General features: G+C 38.7%; 3 protein-coding genes across 22 annotated transcripts in view; 2 read left to right on the plus strand and 1 right to left on the minus strand.

Moving 5' to 3' along the window:
* The window catches only part of map3k20a (mitogen-activated protein kinase kinase kinase 20a), an 18,356-nt gene extending 16,376 nt beyond the window's left edge, over positions 1-1,980 (plus strand). For 2 of the 3 annotated variants that reach the window (XM_008328281.3, XM_008328283.3), the window contains exons 19-20: positions 63-213; positions 780-1,492. In XM_008328281.3, the coding sequence (XP_008326503.1) occupies positions 63-213; positions 780-1,492 (864 nt within the window). Of the gene's footprint in view, positions 1-62; positions 214-779 lie in introns of all 3 variants that reach the window. The other variant, XM_025063967.1, reaches the window with a different exon arrangement.
* A 1,321-nt stretch (positions 1,981-3,301) lies between these two features.
* On the plus strand, positions 3,302-7,710 carry cdca7a (cell division cycle associated 7a). Its single transcript, XM_008328280.3, has 10 exons — positions 3,302-3,440; positions 4,184-4,327; positions 4,412-4,534; positions 4,616-4,813; positions 5,213-5,290; positions 5,406-5,597; positions 5,775-5,903; positions 6,004-6,153; positions 6,284-6,420; positions 6,508-7,710. Exons 1-10 carry the CDS (start codon positions 3,420-3,422, stop codon positions 6,539-6,541), a joined length of 1,206 nt encoding a protein of 401 aa, XP_008326502.1. The 5' UTR covers positions 3,302-3,419; the 3' UTR covers positions 6,542-7,710.
* A 3,725-nt stretch (positions 7,711-11,435) lies between these two features.
* sp3a (sp3a transcription factor) overlaps positions 11,436-19,561 on the minus strand; it is a 41,604-nt gene continuing 33,478 nt past the window's right edge. For 12 of the 18 annotated variants that reach the window (XR_003052268.1, XR_003052259.1, XR_003052262.1 and 9 more), the window contains one exon: positions 11,436-18,258. The gene's annotated coding sequence lies outside the window, so the exon portion shown is untranslated. The remainder of the gene's footprint in view (positions 18,259-19,561) is intronic. The other 6 variants (XR_003052266.1, XR_003052271.1, XR_003052263.1 and 3 more) reach the window with 6 other exon arrangements.

Consider the following 19,561-nt stretch of genomic DNA (forward strand, 5'->3'; position numbering starts at 1 on the left):
TACTTTGAAAATTAAAAAAAAAAGTTCTGAAATTGTAACACACTTTTCACTCTATATTCAAGAGTGATGTGAAGTCACCGAGGACAACCAGACACAGCTGCCCACTGAGGTGGAGCCTCGGTGGGGGACAAGATGAGATAAAAACGGTGGAGCTGGTCATCGAGACGGCTGTGGAGGACACCGAGTGGCAGATCAGAGACAGAACGACCTCTGGTAATGTCTGTATATGTAGCTATGGTTGACTTACAGTAATAATTCATAGATTCATTGCAAGGCTTTAATTTACCTTGTTTTGTTAAATATACAAATGGAATCAATAATCAGTATGTGTAAAGATAATCATGAAATACATTTAGGCCTGAGTCATTCATGATATCCTCCACATGAGCTACATTAGAATTAAAAAGTGTAGCAAGGCAGTGTTATCATTAAGGTTCAATTGGAAATTGCAATAGCAATTAATATAATTAATATACTTATAATAACAATATTTAGCAAGTTTTATTTAATTTGGTTAAAGAAGTCATTCACCGTGAGGAAGGCGTTCTGTGTTACAGTTCGCTCCTTTATCTTATATTATCTTAAAGTACGATTGTCCTTAATTCTAAGGGCATTACAACATTTACACACAGCATTGGTTTAAAAGTGTCATCACCTCTTTAGGAGACTAGCCAATACAATTGTTTTATGAAATTGTGAAAGTTAGTTTTGTGATTTATTGCATATATTTATTTTTAGGACAAATTAAAAATACTAGTATTTGGTATCTTGTGTTTCAGATATTGATCCTCTGTGGATGTACGATGTAAGGTTAAGGCAGACTCAAAAATCTCCACAGCGGACTCCAGCTCAGCCCACCTTCACCAGCTCTGAGGCTCGTACACTGCCTCAGTTCCTGTCTGCTCATGAAAGCCAGGAGTTTTCTTACGCCGCAGCTGTGCGACGTTCTCCAAACCGCCTCAGTGTGTCTCCCTGGAACGACTCACGCAGCTCCTCACCAACCACCAGCCTGTCATCCAAACTGTCAATGCTCCAGCTGGGGTCGAAGGGCAGCAGCCCTTCCAGCACCACGTCAGAGAGCGCCTCAGAGAGGGAGATAAAGCGTCCACTCAGCGCTAGTGCAGTGAACGACCGCAGCAGAAACCACTACTTTGGCAACACACTAACTGTGGGAACGGGACAGGGCACGGGTCAGGCGTGGATCAACAGTCGAGGCCATGCTTACAATAAGAGCAGCAAAAGCTCTCGGCAGCCTGGGAGGCCACGGTCCAACAGTTACAGTGTCACCACAGCGACCCGCCCCTCCACGATACCAGGTATATCGTCTGTGACAGAAATCCCCAGTGAGGATAAAAACGGGGCCAAAGCCAGTGATGGAGGGTGGATCAAAGTGGAGCGACAGAAAAAATTACCACGTCAGGACAATAAACAAGCCAGAGGTCGACCCAGGAGAGGCGGCAGGGGAGGGCGTGGAGGTGGAGGGAGAAGTTAATGTGGGACACACATGAACTGACTACCATATATATACACTGAAAGTGGCTGCAAGGAAATGGCTTTCTGACTTTCATTTGTCTACTTATTTGCTACCAACCCAAATATTATAAGAGTCAAACTGATGCTTATAATGTATAAATGTCAGCCTCATAACACTCTTTTTTGTTTTTTAAATGAGCAAAATTATTTTGCTTATTATTTTTATACATGTCAAAAATTACATTTTTGTATTTTTTAAACTAAGCGGACCATACGATGATCCTGAATTAGGGATGTAACGACGTTATAATAGGATTCACCAAATTATGACCAAATGCAATGATCCTTTATTTGTAAAAACTATGCAAAGTACTATTTATAACTGAAATGCTCTTGTGTACCTCATGAACTGATGTTATCTTGAATAACAGAAATACGCATTTCTTTAGAGAAATACTGCACATTACCATTTATCTCTTAAAAATAAAACTGGTCTGGCATTATTAACGACGCTTGTACGACTGTAAATATAAAAAACAAGAATGAAAATAAAAAATATTAACTGAAAAAAACTGTCCTTTCTTTACACAAACAGTGTAAAACACTGTTTGTGTCTGTGGATGAAAATTCTGTTTTGAATATCTGAATGTCACTTAGACTACCAGGACCTGAGGCTTGGTTTAATAGTGGGTCATAACCAACGTTTTAACAGCATATCGCCACATACTGCACCAGAGTGTGTAGTGTCATGGTATGACTAGTGACTTTTTGAGATAAGGCAGCCTACTCCTTAATGCACAATTAATTTTTATTTCACCCGATGCGAACTGTCACACATTTGTATTGATTTTTAACTGATTTACGATGCATCATCACGTCCCTACCCTGAATATAAATAAACCCTAATCTATCACTAAGGACTGCAATAATAATCACTTTAGGCCTCCTCAAATATATATATATATATATATTGTCTCTTGTCTTTTGTTATCTCATTTTGTGTTTATTATAAAAAAAGACATTGGACTGTATTTAGCACTTCTTGTGGCTAGCCTTATTATACTTAACACAATGTGTTTCTGATGTGCATTTATCACAGGAGAAATGTTGTTCTCTACATTTAATATTATTTCTCAAAATGTGCATTTAATAGATTTTATGATATATCAGTGACTGAGTGAACAAACGCTCAATCAGAATATATTATAAATATAAATTATATAAGTCACGTAATGCTTTTACTTTAAAATTCCAAATCCAGACTTGGATTTTAGGTCCTGGATTTATATCTCTGACGTGGGGCCTGACAAAAATTACAACAAAAAATGCTACATTTTCTTTGCACAATATATATATATATAAATATATATTTAAAGACTTTGCCACAAGAAAGCAATAAAAATGTAATTAACAAGACTGCATATAAATCTCTATTGCTCACCAACTCCTGCCGTCTGTGTTTCTAATTGTTTCCCGTCTCATAAAAAAGACCATCACTATTGAACAGTTAATCTGTTATCTGTCTATATTTGACCTGTGCATCTACTTGGAAATACTTCCGAATTTTACCCGCCTTGTATGCTAAAAGGGAGCAAAAAAAATCGCGCCGCTGCGCAGGTCATTGAAGAGACGCTGAAGAAGGACCTATGGAATCGTGTTGTTTAGACATTTTAGCTGGTTAAAAAATAGAAGTGTCATGACAAGCGGATGCAGATTTAGGTACGATTATGTTGAAGGTGTTTTCGTTTCTATTAAATATGTTTAACGGTTATAAAACTTGAACAGTTTTAACAAATCTTCCAGGACCTTCGGGTGGCGCGGGAAACGAACGCAGCGCGGGTGTCCTGCTTGTGTGGAGCTGCAGGATCCACAGCATTGTTACTGCAGAACTACTGAGATTCACTCTCTCTGTGACTGAGCAACGAGACTTTACCTAAAAGAGGGAAATGATTCGCACTCGCTCACAGGTAAGACAACATTACACATAGTTGCAGATTTTAATTTATTTCTGTAAATATTAAAGTGTATAAAGTTTGTTAATATCAAGTTATATATCAAACTATTTTAATGACCACGTTCCACATTGTTTGCTAAGAAAAAAACTGTTACAACGGCCGATTCTAAAAGTTAATGTGTAATATGTTTTAATTTAGTTTAATTTAATTATAAGAATAGGTAAATGAACATATGCATGACCCAGTTACCCACATTAGGCTTATATTTTTCTCCCCTCTCAGACAGGGGTGTGTCCTCAAAAGTTAACACTCAAACATCAGTCCACTGATAGAGACGTGTATAATTAAATGGCCTTCTTTTTTAAATTAAAGATATTTTCAATTAACCCATGACTCTAACATGTGATAATTAAAAGTATTATAGTTGTTAAACTGAGGTCCCTGGGGTTTTTATGTGCAAGTGTGGGTTTAAAAATTTCATCAAGACTTTCTGACATTTTATAGAACAAATAACTGAGGAGTTGAAACGTCATTAAACCAGTTGTGATGAGATCTGAGCCTCACTCCAGTAGGAGTTTTAGAACTCTATTGCTCTGCAGGTTTTACCAGTTCTTACCCACATCCTGCACTCGTGACCTTTATCAATGTTTAGTGCCAAAGAAGCAGAACCAGCACCGTTTGAATAAAACTTTACTCTTTAAATCAATATATATATATATATATATATATATTTTAAAAAGTGGTATTCTTTACAGAAACTGGCTGTCCAGCCAACTCCATCCAGCAGGAGGAGTTTGAGAAGCTTTCGCAACGTTCCACTTGTTCAGATGGAGACTTCTTCTTCAGCGTCTGAGGACAGCTGTGATAGTTTTGGCTCTGATGGAGGATTTGCTAATACGGTAAATATAAAAGTCACAATAATAATTTGCCTGATCCTAATTGCATTGAAGTTTAAAGTCTGTGACACTTTACTGTGTCTGTAGAAGAGAAGTGTTGGACGACCAAGGAAGACAGCAGTGAAACCTGCAGTGTCTGAAGTGACCTCTGAGGAGGACACATGCAGCGGGTCTGAAGAAATTATAATCAACAGCAAAATGGAGTCTATGGTGAGTTTTCTTGGTTTAGGTGCAAAGAATCTTTCATGAATTTCCAAAGGTCTCCCATAACCAGATCTAATCTTCTTTCAGAAGGTGGACACCAAAACACCGAGACGAGGTCGCAGGTCTGCGGGGTTAAAAGTGGCCATGACATTCCCCACCAGGAAGCAGGGACAGAAGAGGCCCGCCTCAGAACCTCTGCCTCAGCCTAAAGTCTGTGAATCTGAGTCAGAGGAGGAGGACTTCATGGCCAAGAGAGCGTTGAATATTAAAGAGAACAAGGAAATGGTAAAGGCCGCTCCTCTGTGTTTGTGCCTGACGGGAGAAGGGTGAGGGGAGGGGCAATGTCAGCAGTGTATAGATATTTCTTTACACTTCTAGCCCAGTACAAGAAAACAGTACAAAGAAACTGTACGTATTTATTGTTAACAAACCTATCCATCTTTCTGGTCACACAACTACAACAACTGAACACTCTCATGATACATGTCACATTTTGCAGACATGACTTACACGTTGATGTGTGTATCTAATTAGGATCGCCTAACTGTGTCTAATAACGTGCAACAAGTAGTGTGATGAAAATGCTGATGCTGAAATCAAGAAGATTTAAGATGAGTTAAAGTTACAGGTTACTGCTGTAATCACATTATTAAAATATGACACATCTGTTCATTTCTTCAATAGCTCGCCAAACTGATGGCAGAGTTGAACAAAGTCTCTGGACTCTTCCCAGGACGAATGACTATGTCTGCTCTCTCTACAGTAAGTTTACTCCACACAACATTACTATCCTGTATATACTTTCCTTCAAAAGTAAAAAATAAAACAAAAAAAAAGCAAAAGTCTTGATTAGCTGTTCATCTTCTATCATCCCCAGCCCAGACGAGCACCACGGTCTATAGGAACACCGGGATCATGCAGGAAGAACCCACATCGTCTTTCCCGACCACACACACGGTCCCGTACCCTGGTGGACGGACCCCCCAGCCCTACCCCAGACGAAGAGGAACCTGAGGATAAGTTCAGCCTGGTCCGCAAAAGTCGCTACTACGAGGAAGTGGATGAACCAGTGAGTTATTGTAATCATTTCAGATCAAAGTTATTCTGTTTTGCCTTTTGTTAATATTAACTTTTTATATATATTCCTAATTTTTTTGGGGAGGAATCTTTTTATTTTGAAATTGTAAAGTCCATTGAGACAAATCCTATAATCATCATTTGCAAAATAACGTTATTTCTCAAACAGCCTCGTCGTCGAGTCTGCAACGGCTCCAAAGCCATCCCCCACGTGGTGCGGCCCGTGGAGGACATCACTGAAGCGGAGCTGCAGAGGATCTGCATGAATGTGCGAGAAAAGGTTTACAACGGCTCCACTGTAAGTCCACATGTTTATTACACTGAAGAAAAACAACTACGCAGCTGTGTTTTGTCTGTGAAACTGTGACTCAAGATGTTGAATCTTTTTTTCCCCTCAGGGGTCCACCTGCCACCAGTGTCGGCAGAAAACAACTGACACCAAAACCAACTGCCGTAATCCTGAGTGCCAGGGAATCAGGGGGCAGTTTTGCGGACCGTGTCTCCGAAACCGCTACGGGGAGGAGGTCCGAGATGCTCTGCTTGATCCAGTGAGTCCACAAATGTCCACAAAAGTGTTAAATATGGTAGTTAGTGCAATAAAGTCAGAGACGAGAGAAGAGCCAAGAAGGAAACAACAAAGAAATGTTGCTCAGACCCACTCGCTTGTTCTCCATATAGGACTGGGTGTGCCCCCCATGCAGAGGGATCTGTAACTGCAGCTTCTGTCGTGCACGAGAAGGCCGCTGTGCCACGGGAGTGCTGGTTTATCTGGCCAAATACCACGGCTTTGACAACGTGCACGCCTATCTGAAAAGGTGTGAAGCATTTCTTCTCTTGTTTTCTATCAAATTCATGTGACTTCCCAACACTCTAGTTACATTTCCTCACTTATATTTTTACAGCTTGAAAAAGGAACTTGAAGAAACCACCAAGTGAAGGGTGGACAAAGAAACAGTTCCTGGACCTGACTGACATGACTAAGACAACTTTTCCCAGCAGAAACTCTTAGAATGTTTTCTTCTACTCTCTGAAACTCAGTCAGTATAAATTGGTTTATATTAACGGTGACGGTTCACTTGTGTTTTTTGAGGATCAGTCTTCATAACTTCAAGCCCTTGTATCAAGATTTGTTGAAAGTGAACCAGAGTGGAGAAGCTGACCTTTGACATCTACAAAGTGTAAATATTTTATATGATTGTTCTGTGATTTACATTCCTTTCCATTCCCCCCTGCTGCTGCTGCTTCAGAAACATTCCAGTAATAATCAAATGATCTACTGTACTATATTTTTACATTGTTTTAAATGTATCAACTCTACTTAGAGTGCATCCTTCAGATTTATTCCCCTAGGCTCCAACAACACACATAACACCTACCCTTTGTCACATACTAAAATCACAATTCTTTCAATTCTCACCTAGTTTGAACAGATATGTCTATATGAAACAACAGCTCTAGTCTGTACTGTTCTCAACTGATGCATTTCATAGTTTGATCTGAAACCCGTGGAAACAAAGGCAAGCTTTTCTGTTGGAAGCGAGGCTCCTGTAAAAGTTACCCTGTAATCTGCTGTTGAGATGCACATGGAAAAGCCTACAGACCGGGTCCAGTGCCTTCTGCTCACAGAGCTCCCAGAGCTCTATGGGATATATACATACATACTGTATATACCCCAGTGTCTAGTTAAATATCCTTCATTAGCTAACTGTCGCTAATGGTGTGGAAACAATTAGAACCCTCTAATGGCATACCTGTAAATCAAGCAATGCAGTTCAAGAACGTTCTGGCTCTGCTTCATTCTCTTTTAGCCTCATTTTCTGCCCTTCCACTGTGAAGTAGCCGAAGGTGTTCACAAGCGCTCAGCTATACAGAAAATGACACAGTATTAACCCATGTGTCGTTCATCTTGGTGCCATGATTCACCTCTACTGCCCTGCATTTACAGTTCAGTTTCAGTTTCAGAGCAGTCAGTAACTGAGGCTCCAGTCCTACTGTGAGGACGTACACGTTGTCTAACTGCTGTTCACGTTTGAAGCTGTGTCACAGTTTGTTCTTGGTGCCTGTTGTCTATACTGCACAATCTCATTAAAGCATTAATCACTGCACAATTGTGTTATCACTTTCCTGTGAGCTGACCAGCCCTCCACCACCAACACTGGCAGCTGTAATTACTGTTATTGAAACATGGAGGAAGAGAAATTCAGAATGGTGATAATTGAACATCTAAAGAACTGGTTAACGTTTCCATCACCCGTGGACATCGGTTGCACATCTTTAAAAGGGTACATGTCATTTAATCTGGTTAAAAAGTTGACAATCCCTCTTTACAAGGTCATCATTTTTTTTATTTTTAAATCAGGTTTTTACAGAACTTGATTAAAAAAGGCAAGCTTTTGTGGAATCAAAAAGCACATAAGCTTATTTAGACAAGCAATGAGGATGTAATTATGTTAGTGTTAAACCACATGTTAGGGTTTAATCAAACAAACTGTTATCAATAAAACTGTAGAGCACATTCAAAGTTATTTTACATCAGGAAGAGGTGTAGGTATGACCAAAGAAAAGCAGATTTATACAACTATTTCATTAAATCAAACAAACTGTCACTATGATAACCACTGATAGTTAATACAATATAAATGATTTTGACAAATATTAAGTATTTATATATTTATTTTCAGAGTCATCATCATACTTATGAGTTCTCCTCACTGTATCAACACAGGAAAACTGCTGGCTGTCATTTCAATGCTAACTGAATATTTATCCCTAATTTTAGAGCCTTTGCTAAATTGATTAATTACACACATTGACAAGCAGTTAATTTTCCAAAATGTCACCCAATTTCATAAATGTGGGGAGTTTTTGCTCTTATAGTTTTAAATAAAACTGCCAACTCGAGACTTAATACTTCTTTATATAGATATTTCACCATTACTATTAAGAGATCAATTTATGAGTTAATGAGGTAAATGCTAATGGCAGCAGATTAAACAACTCCTGTCCTGAATTAGGATCCAGGCTGTAGCAGGCAAGTGTGGATTTAATAAACATATTCAAGAGGAAAATGATAAATTCTCAGGGCTCAGATTAACATTTTCTGTCTACAACAGCTGATGGACAGCACCAACACTTGAGGACAGTGTCTGGGTATTTAGTTTCATGAGAAACACACGTTAGCAAATTTTGTCTTTTATTATTCTTGGACTTATTGCTATAGAGGAAGTAAAGAGAGATGCTGCAATCATGTTAAATTTGTTTTATGTAGTTTATTTTACATGTTTTTGTAAAAATACATTTTTATTTTACCCTGGACCTCCACCCCAACTAAAACAACAAACAAAGTGATCATGAACTGAACCAGCATGGCTGCTCATGTACAGTCCTTGATGTGGTCAAAAGGCTACTGATGAAATAACTACAAACACTTGATAACAAACCAGATCTTCATCTATTCTGTTCTTCACATTGACCGGTTGGTAGGATGATGTTGAACCATGGATGGACCAGGTTACAAAAGGAGATGGATCAATGTCTGATTTTGGAAACTCCATCCATGGCCTTACTCAGTAAGTCAGTAATTCATGACTGGATTTTCTTAAGCACTAAGAAATGGTGGAAGAAGGAAAGTAGTGACGTGAAGCTCATTAAACTCTGACAGATTGTAAAGTAAAACAAAAATAAATCTGAGATCAAGCATTTAGCTTAAGTCATCAGTAATGTGAAAAACCAAATCTTATCCATGAAATGTCATGCTGCTAATCGACCAGCCCTAAACTCACCCAAAATGTCAAATGCAGATAAAGGTGATCACACTGAGGGTCATGCAAACAAGACCAGTGGTGCAACAGACAGTAAACATACAGTATGAATGTACATCCACAAAAGTCTTATAGACAAGGACATTTACAGGTATACATTGACAAAGTACAAAGTCAAAAACATTTACATGTATACATTAACATACGTACAAAGTAACAAACATTTACATGACTTAGGGTCCTGGACATCCACGTTGGTAAATGTAGCTGAAACTCAGGTAGTCACTCTGGGCAGCAACCAGTAAGTCCAAAAAGGTGGAAAAGGACCAGGACATCAAAGTAGTCGCAAATGACTTCAATGTCCAAGATGGTGGAAAATGACCGCAAACGGGACACCAAAATGGTGGAAAATGACCGCAACGTCCATGATGGTGGAAAACGACCGCAAACGGGACACCAAAACTTTAGAATTACTATTATACAAACTGTCAGTGAACTCTAAATTTAAAGTAAAATGTTCATTAGAGACTAGTTAATGGCTACATTGGGACATAGCAGATAGGAGACAGGTAGGCATGGCAGCCAAGAGGCCATTTTTGTTTGTTTTATCATGTTCAACACATTCAAACACAAGATGTAAGGATGGCAGCCTAATGAAGCACAGCGGCCATGAAGAACAAGAAAAAACGCTCCTTACTGTGTTGAAGAGCTTCAGGATGATCAATCTAGAAAATAAAGTCAGACAAAAGTACTGAGCTGTTGTTGTGAGCACAATGGTTAAATAAATACATTCTGATTAAACAGAAACCCCGAGTTTGCCTCCACAGATCACTCACCTCGTCTTTCAGTGATAGTTTACTCTGACGCCAGACAAGTTCCACCTGGTCTCCGAGCGCAGAAACCGCAACGTATCTGTTCATTTCAAACATTTGTTGAATACAGGTTTAATACACTGTAAACAGTTTATTTTGGAAATGTACAGGATAATCCACTGAAGCTGTATTAGAAACACTCAACGGTAAAACACGAGTGAATGAGTAACCACATTCTCTTAACATATTCTAACACACAGGGTTAAGCCATTTTTAAATAGTTTTCTTCCAATTCGTGTCAATTCTAAGCTATTTAGCTAGCATGAACACATCGAGTCAAAATGCCAACAGTATGGAATAAAAACTCCTTCACCTTCCGTTCTATCTCGGCATTTCATCCGGACCAGGTTGAGCTGTCATTAATAACGTCGAACACCTGTGGCTTAAAGCCCGCGGCGAACGCCTTCGCGACCGTTAGGTTTTTTCTTTCTTTCTCCTTTTCAGTTGCATATTTGTGACGTAAATATATCAGAGTTGGATGATGTATAAATACTCGTTTATGAGGAGAAACATAGTAACACCTGAGTTAAAAAAACAAACAAACAAAAATATCTTCTATATAGTACAGAAGATATCCACTCCACACAAACACAAAATGATTATTAAAATGTATGTAAATAAAAATAACAAATTTATACAGTTTCTGGTTTACTTTGGATCACAAGGTGATCCACCATGGCAGCCTTAGCTTAATGCTTAGATGGGGACGAATAAGACAACGACCACATGCAACTTCACCACTGGACACTGATAGGTCCCACCTTACTAAATATGATATTTAAACATAAATCATAGATATATGAAATTTCTTGTCCCTATACAGAACATTTCAAAACTGTTATTAGTATAATAAAGATGCACTTGAGAGTGCTAGTCCTGTATTAAATACCAACGATCATCCACTTTGGGGTGATGAATATTTAGGGCAGTAATTGTTTACAACGCTCCAGCATTGAGCTGATCTGGTAATCAGGCTATGAAATACAATATTTATTCATTAGAGCAGATTTAATGAGGCCTTGCGGCGCTAATTATGAAAACCAGTGTAGCAGTAAATGAGTAGCGTGTGGTGGCGGGCGGCGGCGGGGTACCTGTGAGGAGGGTCTGGGGGGTTTGAAGTGCCCTGAGTGCCATGGCACAGTGAGCAGCAGCATACAGTTCAGACTGTGTTCGTCCAGCATGCAGTAATCCATCAGTGGTCCTGCAGACAGGTTGCAGATGGCCCCCACATATCCCAGAATGCTTTGCTCTCCAACCTGCACTTTTATAGAGTCCTTAGTGCATTTTATCAGTTTTATTACAGTGAACACAGCAGAGAATCTACAAGACTTTATTTTAATATTACCTACTGCACTGCACAGTCACAAAAGCTGAGACGTGTCTGACATTCACTCTGCTGTTTCTACTCGCAGCTCTGAAGATATGTGCCTGGATTTCCCAGCATAGTTTAGTCTTTGATTGACTGATATTTTCATTATGGCTGCAGGGTAGCATGAAGGCTGCTAATTTGCCTGAAGAGTCCTGCAGGTCTGCGGTGATTGTAGCCGTGCCAGAAAGAAAAGCTGGAGTAAATGAAACTCACAGGGCACAATCACAATCTGTGGGTCAAAATCAACTGATTAATTATAATTCACAATCAGCCTGTCAAGTCTCTGCAATAAACAGCCTTTCAGGCTATTGTGCTTATTAACCAGCTTTAAACAGTGTGTATGAAAGCACTCCGGTACCACAATAAAAGTTAATTTATATATACATATTTAAAAAGAAAATGAACAGTAGGTTTTTTATTGTTAAATTGCAGTAAACAGAACATTTCTGACACAGTTTAAAACAACTGTCCACTCAAGAATTTCTCCCCTGGCTCTCTGACCTCCACACCCTGCAGGAGTGTGTGGAGGAGAGTGCTGTTAAATGCACACTGAGTGACTCCGGGTGGCAGCAACTGTATGACATGTTCCTTTCCTCCTATTCCTGCCTGCAAAGTGATGGAAACAGCAGTCTGGTCCAGGTGTCAGGGACATTATCAAAGAAAAGGGGCTGCCTGCAGTAGCTCCATCTCCCAGGAAATTGCCAACTCACCCTAACAAAGGCAGGCATAAGTGCACTTGCTGCTGCCTTCAAGGGGAGCTTGATAAGATGACATTATAAATACAGAATTGTTCGAAGAGGTGGAGGTGGAGGCACATCAGGAAGCTGAGCTCCACAGTTCTTGTTCTTTTTTCCATATGTAAGTCCCCTGTCTGTATAGGTTTAGCTAAAACAGAATTGTTATCAATTGAGTAAAACAGTGATTGTGGACATTTGGACGGCAGCTTCAGGGCAAACAGAATCAGAGCATTTTGCTCAGTTTTATTAAAGACAGTTTTGGATTCAAGACATAGTCACAAAGCTGATCATGAAACACTGTTACAGTAACTGCATTAGTTCATTTTTTACACAAATTGTCCTATTTTTTTTAAATGCTCATAGGCTCTTGTACATATAATTAAAAAAAAATCTTGCTTAAAGATTAAGTTTAAGACATGTTGGATTATTTATTTTTCAGCAACAAAATGTCTCCTATATGAAACTAGTAGGATAAGATAAAGGAAAATAGAATATAAATATCTTTGCATGATGAACCAGCAGCCCTTGAGAAATTTCGGGAACCCTACGAGACATAGAAAAATAATGGCACATCACACCACCCACCACTCTAAACCACTCACTAAGAAATGTGAATAAAAAATATTTAGAGGAATTGACATAACACTATATATACATGATTTATTTTTATTTATTTTCTTTTATATTGTAGGAGGGCACTTATCACTGTTGTTTAAAATATTTTCAAATAATTACTTAACATCCATCCATTATCTTCGGAATAATGCTATTTAAATTCCAGTAAATAAACAATCCCATCAGGGAGGCTTTAATCTCGTCGTTCGTAGTGTTTGGTAAGATCTGAAGGGGGAGCTCTAATACAGGAGAGCTGCTGCAGCCTGGACTCTAAAACTTTTAGATAGTCCTAAAGGTTGAGGGAGAAAAGTGACAGAGCTCCACTGCACGTCTCCTGTTGAATTTCATGTAAATAAAAGGTAAAAAAAAAGATGTCTTATGTCCACAGTGGTTTTGAGGCCACAGTGGCTGCCGTTTTCACAAACTCTTCACATTGTTCTCTAGTTGTGTCCAGCAGTCCTCTTTCTGACTGTGGGGTAAGAAGGTGCGGTGGCAGTGGGGGGTAATTATGAGCGGGGGAGCACAGGGCTGTAATCAGTAAATCTATTCTTACCCTGTAAGTGAGACCTGGTACATTGGATTGATTTTATTGAGTTCATACATTATAAATGGGGCATGGAGGGGCTTACAGCCTTTAGATGGTGCTGCTCATGTGCTTCATTAATTTTTACTTCATTAACGCTCTCCTTCAGAGTCTCACCACACGCACGATTCATCGCCGGCCGTGAGTTTGGGGGAACAGAGGAGCAGCGTGCAACTTATGGCTAAAGTGGACACACTGAGTGTGACGCTGTCCAAACAGAATCAGTATGACATGAAACACACGTCACCTTACCCCAGTGTGTATTCATGCACAAGGTCAGGTGCTGAAGAGTGATAAACAGTGTCAGAGAGAATAAAACCTAACCCTCCAGTCAACATTTATCACAAAGACAGAGTCAACAGAGAGAGAGAGAGAGAGAGAGATGACTGAAGAAGACTTTGGTTATAAACCACCATTTTAGGATCAAAAACTAAAATCTGTAAGATAGTAACTGATTTTACTTATAATTGCCCTAAAAAACCTACATTTTCAAACTTTTTAAAGCCTTTTTCTCTCTAACAATCTTAAAAAAATTACTTCATGCTTTACTATTTACTCTTTCCTCACAGTTGTTTTTTCTTCTTAAGGGTTTTAAACTGGAATTTATAATCTCAATAGTTCAGATACAGCACATTTACATTTGCTGTAACATACAGTATATGATTCACCACCACATATATAGACTCTTCTCTACAGAGAGTGAGTGCAAAATCCCACATGAAGCAGACGAATGTTGCATTTAATTTCTGACAGAAAATGTTCAGGTAAAAAAAAAAAAAGATTTATCCTCCTAAAAATGAAAAATGACAATGTATTAACTATTACTGTCATATTGAGTTTATATTAACAATACAAAATAGAGCAGACACGTTTAACAAATATTGAAAGCCAACGACGTCACACACTGAGCACAGATTTTGGCAAAGGTGAGGAAAAAAACATTTCCAGCAGATTTTTTCCTGCTTGTGAGATAAATGTTTGTTGAGCAGGTAATGATGTAACACAGGATTCCTGAATGCAACATTCGTTCCTCGTCAGACTGAGCCTGAGAAGAGAAGGCAGCAGTGAGTGCTTCTCTCTCCAAGGCTGCACAAACTTCTTAACATTTCAAATCTGTCAGGACAGCTGTCCCGGCAAACATTTGCCAGCTCCGTCTCACCACACATGTTGAAATGATGATTCCCTCATTACGTCTGCCATCAAACAGTGTCTCCCAAAGCTAACAGTTCACAAAATCCAGTTAAAACATCCAGGGCCAATCTCCTAAAAAGCAGAATTAATGGGAGCCAAAGAAAAACAGCTCTTAGACAATTAACACCAGGGACCACTCTGTAATCTTACCATTATTTTCACCACTTAAAAGCAACACACATGGTTTGTATTGCGTTGGGGCAGAATGAACAACACTTGAGTGGATTGGATTTGTTCTCCTCAATCTGCATTTCCTTGAACACGCTTTTCTTCTGTTCCAAAATGTCAGTGCTGATCATCTCCAGCTGGAACAGACCAGTGTGCATCGCACTAGTTGGAAAACAATATTTTTTTCCCCTCCCGAGAGGATAAAATGAAAGCATTCGATCTGAGATGTGTCTGGAGCTGTTGATGCTTTGATTTTATGCAAATTCACTTTTCACTCATATTATTATTACTAACAGCTATTTATGGCCAAGATGAGGCCATTTTTTGTCATTATATCAAAACATTGTATTAGCATCGTCTGTGCTAGCGTTCAGGCCTTACTTATTTGTATCAATCTTTTTTATTATTGTTGTTTACCTTGTCTTTATTATATTTTAATTTCTTATCTTTTTTGGCTATTATCTTCCCATTTAACAGCTAACCATTTGGCTAACATTCGAAAAATGTTCTTTTTCTACATTAATTTTGCTCCTGTTAACTAGATTTTGCTTCTGTTGTTATATTTTTGTGTTATTTTAACACAAATGTTAAAATGTAGTTTCTGCCTGTTTCTGTAACACATTGTTTAGCTAACAATGCTTCCATTTTTATTACATATGTATATATATTTTTCTGACATCATATTTTTTTGCAATCTTTTTCTACATATTGCATTTTAATTCAACAACATTTGAATTATGTTTTGTCCTAAATTCTTCTTATTTTTGCTTTCTTTACATTATGTTTCCTATTCAGTATAGAGATGTCTGGGTGATGACCTGAAAACTTCCTAATTATTTTAATTGAGTAAAATTGCTAGTTAGAAATAAGAAAAATTAATCTACATTTCATTTTTTCTTGGGGGCCCCCAGGGCACTCCATCAGGCCCAGAGGGTTCCCCGCTCCTCACTTTGAGAACAAGTACATGGATCTGGTTAACAGAAACATCCCAAAGCTATATAATCTCATTTAAATAACGTGTTGCATTTATGTGCTATGAAAAAAAATGTAATTGCCAAATATGAGATTTAACCCTGGGGCCGGTTGCTTAACCAAACATACTTTGGCTGGTTGGGCTTAGTCACAGAGGAAATGTCTGGCACGCAGATTGAATATTCGCTCTCTGTGAAGTCAAAGTAGCAAAACAATTAAATGTGCGGGAGACACTTCATTCCCGTGTTTCACTGTGTACCACTTGACACAGTTCTTCACATCACTGGGGCAATTGTCTGCAGAGAGCGACTGACGAGACAATGTCATTACATCCACTGTCTCAGAGAGACGGCGTTATTTCAGGATTTTGAAACATTTCAATTTCGCCACTGATGGAGAACAAACATAATAATGTGAAAGTTGAGCTGTCGAGTCCATTTACAGGATGTTTGCTGTTATTTTTACAGGAAGTACATCTGCCCTCTGGGGTGTGTGTGTTTAAAACTTAACACTGTATCAGTTTATACATACAGTGTGACACTGCCGTGTACATTAACAGTTGAGATAAAATATCTCTTTTAACAGAGACTTTTCCAGCAATCTTATGTCTACTTTACTTAATGATAAACAGTTTTGCTATGTTTAAAATAGCGGCATTTAGTATTCTTTTCAAGTATTTTGTTTATTGTGTTTTTTATTTATCCTTTCATTAATGTTAAGCTTTATTTTTGGCTAACTTGTAGTTATTTTGGGCTAAAGGTTAGCCGGTTGGACAAGCTAAAGCTACAAGTTAACCTTGTAGATTGTCGGTATCCTCTTGGTAATAATCAACCAATTTATCAAGAGAATACAATGTGCGGTATTATTTAACTATTATTATGAAATTGTTAGCTTATTATGGCTAATACTCCTACTAGTTTCCAACCAATTTTCCAACAGCCAGAATTTGCTTTTGATGTTGGTCCACTTAAAGTTAATACTCCTCTATATTATAATCATACACATGTTGAGTGTCTGCTGGATAACACATGATTATAATTAATATAATATAATTAATTATATTAAAAAAACAAGGCATTTTGCTCCCTAGCTAGGCTATAGTCAATTTAGATCTTGGATATTTTTGAAAAATTAATCACTTTTTCTTACATCACTTTTTTTTAATGGATGCAAATTTTGTTCAATCATTGACCCCACAAAAGATTATTGAAAAATTGGTCGCCGTTAGCCATATGTACCGGTATACGTGTGTAAAGGGCGCCTGAACGTGGCTGTGCATGTGTCTATAGCCCTCAGAGCGTATCAACCTACTCAACCTACGCTGCCTTTCATTCACCCTGGAGTCCTTTCAAAACAAGGTGAAGTTCAGCAAAGTTTCAGTGCGGAGATGATCAAACAGTCACATCACTAATAGCAGTGGGTGACAGGGCCAGTGAATACAGATCAGCTTTAATTGTGGTGGGTCTTACTGCCACTGTCTGTCAATCCCAGCCTTTGAATTGGTGAAAATTTGCTCTGTTCATTCTGTTAAATGATGTATCCAATTAAACGCTTTAGAATTCATGATCTTCACTCAAGGTTAAATGAAAGCAGTTACTCCTGTCAGTGAGGTGATTAAAAGCTGCCGACATCCGGCACATTTTGTGTAAAAAATTTAAATTTGGGACCTGCGGTATGAATCTTTATTCATTAGGTGCAGTCCTGCTACATAAATGTCTAACAAAGTGGCTCTTAATCACCTTGTTCATTTAAAGCCTCACTTTAGTCTTTTATTTCTCTTTTCATCAAAGGACATCCTGGTTTTTAAATCACAGTGTTTCACATATCAGCGTTGAAATGCAGCCAATTAATAAAAGCACTTTTGTTTTTATTCTTTTCACAAAATGCACAAAACCCTTGTTCGTTCGTGCGGACTTGGGGAGATATCGAGGATTATCGTTGTTCTGAATTCGATTGTACTCAAACAAAGCTAAAAGCTAAAACCAAGATAAAAGGATATGTTTTTTGACGACTGGATGAAGGAGTGAACTGCACAGAAAGGAGATTAATTTCCGTCCAGCAAGATAAATGTAGTAGCATGTTATTAATGAGCGTCTAATGCTCCTGTACAAGTAAGTTCTCCGTGTCGCCGTGATGAATGTGACGACGGAGGTGAAGAGCACGTTGACTAATGAGCACCGTCCGAGAATCTGATGCGGGTGTCCTCTGGGGACAGAAGCCACCGTCTGGATTTCACACATCACATCATGTTAATACCTCAGGCTTCGCCAGTCAGGCTGTGTGTTTTTAAGAATCTGCTCCATCACTTTCACCTTACCTCTGATCCAGGTTCAGTCTTCTCTGGGTCAGATGATTTAAAGTCAGGCTCTCACTGACACATTTGCACTGAAACAGACAAACATAAATAAAAAGGATTTTAAAATGGTTGTAAAGTTGACAATTATGGCCCAAAACTGGCATATTAAAGTAACTTTCAATATTAAACATTGTTTTATAAATATTTAAATTGTATGATACACAGACTATAATTTAAAATAAACCTGAAATGTGAATATAAAGTACTGTCAGTACTGGGGTTAAAATCACATTAATTTACCGTCTGTAGAAAAAAATGGAATTTTAGTAAAGTTGGAAAAAGAATTACTTATGAAAAAGAATAAAACAACAAAAAATACCAGTAATAATTCACATATGTTATTGTTTTGTGTTTGGAAACTCCACTTTGTAGAAGACTACATTTTACAGTATGAGCAAGAAGAGCGCCACCTCTGTCCTGCTATGATTAAACTCCGTTGACTGACTGACTTGTCTGTCATCATATCCAACGTGCTCTTGCAAATCTCCTGGTCTAAATATGTTGCTTCTGAGCCTCGTGATTAGGTGTAAATACAGTAAAACAATGTTTCAAGTGTTTACAGCACCCCCAGCAGGAGAGGGAGGCAGATGCACATTCGGCTGCCTCCACCTTCAAGGTTTTTATGTTTCATGTAATAAACATTATTTATAAGAGCAAATCAGCAGCAACAGCAGTGAGCAAACATTCCAGGCAACAAACTGAGAGATGGATACATAATGGGACCCAGAGCCACCAGGGCCGAGGTGCACATTTGAACGAGTGCCAAACACATAAACTCGACTCACTCAGGGGCTCTGGGTGAATAAATAAGGCTGTGGATTACATCGCATCTCTGCTCAAACTACTACTCCTGTGTACCACTCCCAGTGTGGAGATCATTTAAACTCTAGACGGGGCCAAACATCAGCAGTTGGTCTCCTTTAAACAAGTCTGAGGAAAGTAGAAAAATAAATAAAGCCTCCGGCGCTCCGCTTTAATGTATTCAATTAACTGGGGTCCCTCTAGAGAACTCCAGCCCTCACTTGGATAAAGAGACAGCGTATCGCCTGAAGATGAATACGCTGAATGCACTCATTCTGAAGACCATGATTGGAAATCTTCCTCAACAGGTTCTTACTTAATTAAACTTCCCTTCATCTGACTTTTCTGTTGCTTTCAAGGAAAAAAAAATGGGAGAGGCCTATTGAAAGCCAGAGAGAGAGAGAGAGAAAAAACTTCCACGCTCACTACCGCGCGTTGTTTATGGGGGTTGATGGCGAGGCGTTCAGGGCCCTGAGATAAACTCCGCCATCGCTGTGGAAAGTCAACTCAAGCCTGAAAGAACAGAAAAGT

Source organism: Cynoglossus semilaevis, chromosome 16, assembly GCF_000523025.1.
Source record: "Cynoglossus semilaevis isolate Cse_v1.0 chromosome 16, Cse_v1.0, whole genome shotgun sequence".
NCBI lineage: Eukaryota > Metazoa > Chordata > Actinopteri > Pleuronectiformes > Cynoglossidae > Cynoglossus > Cynoglossus semilaevis.